The sequence below is a fragment of the Grammomys surdaster genome, unplaced genomic scaffold (assembly GCF_004785775.1).
Source record: "Grammomys surdaster isolate TR1022 unplaced genomic scaffold, NIH_TR_1.0 66, whole genome shotgun sequence".
NCBI classification, from domain to species: Eukaryota; Metazoa; Chordata; class Mammalia; order Rodentia; family Muridae; genus Grammomys; species Grammomys surdaster.
This window is the reverse complement of record NW_021604568.1, coordinates 3,963,739-3,972,181: the sequence shown is the minus strand read 5'-3', so window position 1 is coordinate 3,972,181 and position 8,443 is coordinate 3,963,739. Positions and strand designations below refer to the sequence as shown.

The window sequence follows — 8,443 nt, the reverse complement described above, 5'->3', positions numbered from 1 at the left end:
CGGAAGCAGCCTTGGGTCGGGCATGGCGGCGGCAGCGGAGGGCGTCCCGGCGACGCGACGGGAGGAGCCGCCTCGAGGTACTAGCTGGCGTGGATGGAGACGCGACGGCTGATGGGGAGGCTGGGTCCGGATGCGGGAGCCGGTGTACCTGTCTGCGGCGTCAGGGCACTGAGATGAAAGTCCAGCTCCTGAGCAAGGGAACAGAGCTGGCGTTTCAGGTGGGCGGGTGCGAGGGGAGGGGGTGGGATGATGGCAGGAGGAGAACGAAGGCGACTGGAGCACAAGTCGGGAGGGCCATCGGAACAGTCCGCTTCGGCTGGATTAGATCTGGGTACAGGACATTTTCTCCTCAACCCCTACCCCCACCTTGCCAGATGATGCTGCGGTGGAGACAGCTGAGGAAGCAAAGGAACCTGCCGAAGCTGACATCAATGAGCTCTGCCGGGACATGTTCTCCAAAATGGCCACTTATTTGACTGGGGAACTGACAGGTGAGACGCAGTCCCTTCTGGCTGGTGCCGGTGGTGTAATTACATTTGGCTTATCAGAAACCTGAGAGGCGCTTTAGCCGCCTCTTGTCAGTCAGTGGTTGAATAGGAGGAAAGGAGCCGCCCCCTTCTTTCCCTAGGGAAGCACACAAACCACTTTTGAAACACAAATCTGCTGGCCTCTTGTAATAAAGGCCAACAACAAGGATTCCACACTGTTAGTCAAGAAGTGCCTCTCTGGGGGAGGTGTATTTTAATCACAATTTTGAAGGAAATGGAAAATGGGGAAACTAGCCAGTTAATAAAAGAGCTGGAATAAGCAAGCATTTGATCAGACCAGAAGGTTAGTGTGAAGATTTGGTGACTTACCCTTGGGACACAGGTAGATTTTAGTTCAGTGTCCCTGCACCTGTGTCTGAGGTAGAGTCAGAAAGCAGAGTCTGGACCTTGTGGGGTGTCATAAGAGCTTACATCATTTCATTTCTCCAGGGGGGGGGGGGGATACATTTTGTGTTGTCGAGTGTGTGTGTGTGTGTGTTTGTGTAAGGTTTAGAACAACTTGTGAGAGTTGGTTCTCTTCTTATACCATGTAGGTCACGAGGACCACACTCTAGGCTTGGTAGCAAGTGCCTTCTCACAGGCCCCACCCCCAGAAATTTTTCTGTGAGCTCAATTTATGAACCAGGATCTATGAGGAAAAGCTTAGTAGAGAAGTGTGTGTGTGGGGGGGGAGTTTGTAAGTCCCTGTTATCAGCCTGATCCTTTCATTTTTGAGCAAGAGAAACCAAGTAACAAAATTCAGATTTGTGGGTTCTTCCAGAAAAGTCTAAAGTTTGGCTATAGTAACTTACATTGTAGGGCTTTACTTGACTAGAGTTTTGCAGCCTTTGATTTGGTTTCACTACGTGCTGATTCTTTAGTATGATCTTGTGGCCTTTGCCGGTTAGCACTGTTCTTTTTCTGTTGTTGTTTTGCATTTGTTGTAGTTTAGAGATGTAGTTTTCGGAACCAGTGCCTTAGAACCAGTAGAGAGCACTGGGCTGGGAGGACACATGCTCCTCTGAGGAGAGTGATCGCCCTGTGTGTTTATTATATACTCGCTTGTTACCCCGCCCATACACATTCTTTAGCTGGCTTCCAAGTGTGTGGCCCTTGTTTTCGAGAGATTATTATTTGAAAGCCTGGAGAACTGGAGGAGATAGAACAGAAACAGAGAAGCAGTTGTCCGGAAAGTATTGGGAGTCTGAGGCAGAGTGAAGATAAGAAGAATGGAATGGGAGTTTGGGCGTGAGCTTGTTACAGATGTAGGCTTTATCCGGTATTGACCAGGCTAAGGTACTTGTAAGTGTGGATAGGACCAACAACCAAAATAGGGAAGCTAACAAGAGGAACCGTGTTTCTGTGGGAAACTCAGTTCTCGCTCAGCTGTTTGTATCTGTTACTGGGACATCCAAGTGCTAGTCCAGAGCTGAGACTGATCTTTGCAGAGGAGGCACCTGCATGGTGGCATGGGTGGAGACTATGCAGAAAGATTGCTAAGGAAGAGCTTATAGGCGGGCCTCTTCTGGACCTAGATTGACACCTCAGGAAAGGGAACAGTTCATTTTGAGTTGCTGGGGCCTGAACCCAGGGCTTTGCATAGGCAAAGGGATTGCTTTGTCCAATGACAGGAGAGATCTGACTCCCGAAGCTGTCCTCCAACCTCCATGCAGGAGCCGAGCTGCACAGTGCATGCACACCCAATTAGCAAATTACAGCTTTTCTTTTCCAAAAGCATGTGTACAAGTGAGCATGACAGCAGTGGAGAAATAACACTGGTTTCTCCCCCTTGGGTTCTGGGGCTTGATTGTGCACAAGCAAGATGACCTGAATTCTGGGCAGGTAGAGGTAAGGGGATTCTTGGAACTTGTTGGCCAATCTAGCTAAATCGGTAAGGTCCACTCTCAATGAGATATCTGAAAAAAAAAAAAAAAAAGGTAGATAGCAGTTGAGAGAGACCTGTTGACTTCTAGCCTGCCCATGTCTACATGAACACGCACATGCCCACTCGCACGCCCACTCGCGCGCGCGCACACACACACACATACACACACACACATTATAATTAAAAAAATTTTTTTTTTGAGACAGGGTTTCTCCGTGTAGCCCTTGCTGTCGAGGAACTCACTCTGTAGACCAGGCTGGCCTCGAACTCCTTGCTTCTGCCTCTCAAGTGCTGGGAATTAAGTTGTGTGCCACCACTGCTTGGCTTACATTTTTTCTACTACAGAAGTACCAAGACGATTTCACCTCTCTTCTTAAGAAATGGTTTTACTGTTTTCTTTTCTAACCATGACACAAACTCTTCTAGACCTTCTTCGTTGAGTTTGCTGGTTGCTGCCTTGATTTCTACTCAGACATTCAGGGTATAGGCTAAGTGTAAAAGCCATAGGTTGAAAGCAGCCTGCTCTTTTGACATTCCCTGGGGTCCTCCCGTGAACTGCATTGCCTTCCTTAATTCCTTTGACTTGAAATTCTGTATTCTAGTAACTGCAGACAAATTAAAGGTCTCCCATCTTCTGTTTGTTTTAAAGCCACCAGTGAAGACTACAAACTTCTGGAAAATATGAATAAGCTGACAAGCTTGAAGTACCTTGAAATGAAAGATATTGCTATAAACATCAGCAGAAACCTGAAGGACTTAAACCAGAAATGTAAGTACTCAGACACATCACTCGAGCAGGCACTGCTTGTACTTCATGTTCCGTAGTACTTAGAGCCCAAGAGCAGGGCCCAGGGTATCGCCACTCCAGCCAGCTCATGTTGCAGAAAGCATGCTCGAATTGGAGGATTTCTTCCATCCTGCAGGTGGGTGGCTTTGTTAGGACTTTTGTCTGCTTCAAAGCCTTGCTTTTAATCTGCATATTCCTAGAAAGAGAGTGGACAGATGAGAGTCTAGTGAATTTGATTTAACAATGAAATCCGCAAAGAACTATTTTATAAGCCCAAAATGTACAAATTGAAAATGCTAATTTAAGGCTGGGTATGACAGCTCAGGCCTTTAATCTCAGCACTTGGGAGACAGAGGCAGGTGGATCTCTGTGAGTTTGAGGTTAGCCTGGTCTACAAAATGAGTTCTAGAATAGCCAAAGCTACACAGTGAAACCTCATCTTGAGAAGCAAACAAACAAACAAACAAAAAAAAAAAAAGGAAGGAAAGAAAGAAAATATTAATTTATAGTGATCTGAAAAGTGCCCTTTGACACTAGGACATCCTTGATGTGGGCATGGTCAAGATGCAGACTCAGTAGCAGGATTGCTTAAGGAATAAGAACTTTACTGGGAAGGAAAACCAGAAGAGGAAATGCTTTGCCTGGGTCACTGATATTCCCGATAAGTCAGCTGTGTCTTCCCAGGGTGAGCGTCTGCCATCTGCCCAGGTCTTTGTTAGGCCTAGCTTCTAACTTTCTCCTCTTTCTCTATACTTGCTGACCATATTTGGACATGGCGGTTTGTTTTTCAAGATGCCGAACTACAGCCATATCTGGATCAGATCAACGTGATTGAGGAGCAGGTGGCAGCTCTCGAGCAGGCAGCCTACAAGTTGGATGCTTATTCAAAAAAACTGGGTAATCATTTTTACTTCTATCTTGATCATTTAGGCTTTGTTTTATAAATATTCTGGCAGTACGTATGCAGTGCTTGGGGCTGTCAGCAGGGAGCATCGGATCCCCTGGAATTGGAGTTACAAGTGGTTCTGAGCTGTCATGTGAGTAATGGGAATTGAACCCTGGTCCTCTGGAAAAACAGCAAGTGCTCTTAACCACCGAGCCACCTAACCCTAACCCTCTCCAGCCCCTTTGATTTGATAAAGTACTTAGCTAAGCATGGTGATGCACATCTGTAAGCCTATTACTCCCGAAGCTGATGCAGGAGGATTGTAAATTCATATTCAGGTCAGGTTATACAATGAGCATATCTCAAAAAACCAAAAACAAATAAATAAAACTTGAGGAATTAAATATGTAGTAAATAGCATTTTCTGTAGTTACTGATTTAAAAGCACTGTTCTGAATGATTTGCACATACTGTATTCTTTATTTCCTACAAGGTGATTTTTGGTTTTAGTTTTTTTGAGATAGGGCTTCCCTTTGTGTCCCTAACTATCCTGGAACTAACTGTGTAGAACAGGCTGGCGTCAAATTCACAGATATCTACCTGCTTCTGTATCCCAAGCACTGGGGTTAAAGGCCTTCATTGATATGCTAGGCAACTTTAAAAAAAATTTTTTTTAAATCTATGATCTTCCCACTTTCTAGGGAAGGTAACTGTGATTTAAGAGGCAAAGTAACTTGCTTAAGGACAGAGAGCTGGAAAAGCACATGGAAGAGCCGTAAGCCATGTCTGTTCCAGGGCCGAGTGCTTTGCTGTGGTTCTCTGTGGTTCACCATGCTGAGCGATGAAGAAAGCATTGCCTTTCTCTAGAGTACTCTTAGTGCTGCTCGCCCACTCTGCCTGTTATCTGCTGGGCACAGCACATGAAGGGATTCTTTCCTCGATAGCTTTTATGGGTTCTTTTATTTTTTCGATTGCTCCTGGTTGGCTGCTCCAAGAGCCGTTTCGTGGAGTAGTGATCAACCGTCAGTTCCACTATTTACAGTTACATTTAGTAGATGTTTGCTGTGGACCTCACCCTGTAGAAGTCATCATACCAAGGGCTTTTGAGATTTAAAAAGGCTTGTGTATGGTGTCATATGCCTGTAATTCAGGTAGAGGCAGGAAGATCAGGAGTTCAAGACTAGCCAGCCCAGGCTGTTTGAAAAAGTTGTTAACAAACAAACAAACAAACATCACAGCACTATGTTTATTTGATGACATTTTAAGTCTCTTTAGGTTTTTCTGTCTTTCCAAATTGCCTTCCTGAAGTGAGAGATAACAATAAGAACATAAGGGGCTGGAGAGATAGCTCAGCGGTTAAGAGCACTGACTGCTCTTTCAGGGGTCCTGAGTTCAATTCCCAGCAACCATATGGTGGCTCACAACCATTATTAATGGGATTTGATGCCCTCTTCTGGTGTGTCTGAAGAGAGTGACAGTGTACTCATATGCATTAAATAAATAAATAAATCTTAAAAAAAAAAAAGAATAAGAATATAGAAAGACCAGGAATGCAGCTCAGTTTGATGGAGTGCCTACTTGCCATTCATGACATCCTAGGATTAAGAACACCAAATCCTAATCACCAAGATACTATGGATGCCAAGTCCTGGGTATGTATCCAGCACTGGGCAAACAGGGCATGGTTGTACACACTCGTAATTCCAGCACTGAGGTTGTGGAGGCAGGAAAATCAGAAGGTCAAGGTCATCCTTGGCTACATAGTGAGTTTGAAGCCAGCCTGGGGTTTGTGAGACCTGTATAGGCTATGTGGATTCGGGGTAGGGGTAGGGAGAAGAGAAGTCAAACAGACATAAAAACAGAAGCATACATTTATACTTCTGGAGTGTTCCAGTCTGTTTCCAGAGGCTATCTGGGATTGTTCCTGGAAGGTTTCTAAAATTTACTAAGGCTGCCAGTAGGGCCAGTGCCAGTGGATCCTGCTTCATTCTGTCTGAGCTGTCTGAACATGTGTTATTGATACAGTTAGAACTTTGTGGGTGTGGTTTGGGCTCACAGTCAGGGTGTGTGTTTGACTCCTTGAAGTTGTGCAGATCTGTGATCTCTGTATTTGTACACATGATGAGACGGAAGTGGTTACCTTACGAACACAATGGGTGTATTTGAACTTGCTTGAAAAATCTAACTAAAAGGTATCTCTGTGAGCGCTAGTGTTAAAAGATACAATTCCTGCTCTTCCCCACACAGAAGCCAAGTACAAGAAGCTGGAGAAGCGATGAGAATTGTGTTCATGTGGCTCAAGTGTTTGTTAATATGGAAGATGTTTTATAACCACTAAATCCTGAGGCTGGTGAATCATCACAGTTCCTCAGGAGAAAACGCCTGGTTAATCCCAAGGCCACGCAATACTGGATGAACTGGAGGGCTGTGGCTGCCCTGGAGTCTCCTCTGAGGCGGTACCTCTCAGAAACCCACACCTGGAACTCTTCACTGTTTACTTGAATGCTTCACCATCCATCCAAGATGGAGGCTCTAAAGTTCATTGCATACCTGGGCTTGCCAGTAGAGTCCAGCGAGGGGACCTCGTTTCCCTGGTATTGGGCAGTTAGCACATTATTTTCTAAAATGGCTGTTTTGTTTGTTTTGTTTTCTACTGATGAGATGATGTATTGTTAACAAGATTCTAAATTAAAAAGGAAAACAAATGTGTTTGGGTTTTTTTTTGGTGTTTTTTGTTTGTTTGTTTGTTTGTTTGTTTGCAACTTACTACTATCTGGCAGTAATTTGCCTTTCTGTAACTGCAAATAACAGAAACTCCTAAAACAATTCCAAGCCAAGTCTTAAAGGCTGAGCAGCAGGAGGGAAGGGAATATTTCAGTAGCTTAGTATATGAGATGTTCCCTCCACCCAGCTCTTCCTCCAATCAGGGACTGAACCTTGGCCTTGAGTGTCCTGTACAAGTGCTCCACCAGGAAGCTCTTTCCCTGGTCCTTTTGATTCTTAAGCTAGAGCTCCAAGGCAGCAGTGGCCCTGAACCTGTGGGTCAGTATCCTGCATGTCAGATTATGATTCATGACAGTAGCAAAATTACACTTAAGAAGTAGCAATGAAAAATTATATGGTTGGGGGTCATCACATTAGGAACGAACTGTGTTCAGTGTCTCAGCGTTAGGAAAGTTGAGTACCACTGCTCTAAGGAATTCAGTAGGCTTCAAATTTTTGACCCTCCTGCTTCAGCCTCCTCGGAAGCTGAGCTCACTGGCCTGGGTCACCAGCCTCAGTTTCTTGTTTCTTTTTACTTGAGTCAGATGTGTGGGGGTGAGATGACACCTTTACATCTGTCTCGTTCTGGAAATGTGAGAGACAAGATTGTGTGTGTGTGTTTGTGTGTGTGTGTGTGTGTGTTCCTGTGTGTGCCTGTGTGTTAGATGAGAAGGCAGGGAGTAGCATTCATACGTAAAGTATTTTGTAACATTTCCTACTCGTATGTATGGGGTGAGAGGAATTTTGGAGAACTCAATCTCCTAAAGAGATCAGATGGTAGGGGTTAATAAAAAGCTGGTTGTATTGGGAAGCAACATAACCTTATCTACAGTAACATGCTATTACCTAGCAAGATGCTTAATGTTCTCCATGCCCATTCCCAAGTATGGTAGTTTGAGTAAGAATGGCCCTTACAGGCTCATACTTGAGTTCCTAGGGAGTAGCACTATTTGAAAGAATTAGAAGGGTTATAGGGTATGGCCATGGAGGAAATGTGTCACTGGTGGTGGTTGTTAAGGTTTCAAAAGTCCATGCCAAGCCCAATCACTCCCTGTGGATCAGGAAGTAGTTCTCATCTACTCCAGCATCATGTCTGCCTATAGGTTGCCATGCTTCCTGCCATGATGATAATGGACTAAACCTCTGAAAGGAGGCCCCAACTAAAGGCTTTCTTTTATGAGAGTTGCCTTGGTTATGGTGTCTCTTCCCAGCACTAGAACAGTGCCTAACTAGGACACCAAGAGAGGTTATTTCTCCTTCCACCTCTCCTGGCTGCTGTAGACCTTTGTCATTAAGCCTTACGTCTCTGATCTGTAATTGGCATTTTATTTAAATAAGAAAAGATGTATGTGCGTGCATGTTTTGTCTACATATATATATGGGCATTGTGTATGTGCACCTGGTGCCTATGGAGGTCAGAAGAGGGTGTTGAATCCTGGAACTGGAATTACTGATGGTTATGAACCACCATGTGAGTCCTAGGAATGGAACCCTGATCCTTTGTAAGAGCAAAAGTGCTCTTAACCATGGAGCCATCTCTCCAGCCCCAAAACTAGAATTCTTATGTATACAAGGGGTCTACTTTAAAAAAAAAA

At 44.6% G+C, this 8,443-nt stretch overlaps 1 protein-coding gene across 2 annotated transcripts; it reads left to right on the top strand.

The window, feature by feature from the left end:
- Bloc1s2 (biogenesis of lysosomal organelles complex 1 subunit 2) lies at window positions 1–6,794 on the top strand. 2 transcript variants are annotated; one of them, XM_028775003.1, is made up of 5 exons: window positions 1–77; window positions 375–491; window positions 3,062–3,181; window positions 3,992–4,096; window positions 6,333–6,794. In XM_028775003.1, exons 1-5 carry the CDS (start codon window positions 23–25, stop codon window positions 6,362–6,364), a joined length of 429 nt encoding a protein of 142 aa, XP_028630836.1. In that variant the 5' UTR covers window positions 1–22; the 3' UTR covers window positions 6,365–6,794. The 2 variants fall into 2 exon arrangements, with proteins under 2 accessions (XP_028630836.1, XP_028630843.1); XM_028775010.1 differs by lacking the exon at window positions 1–77 and adding an exon at window positions 100–218.
- The last annotated feature ends 1,649 nt before the right edge of the window (window positions 6,795–8,443 follow it).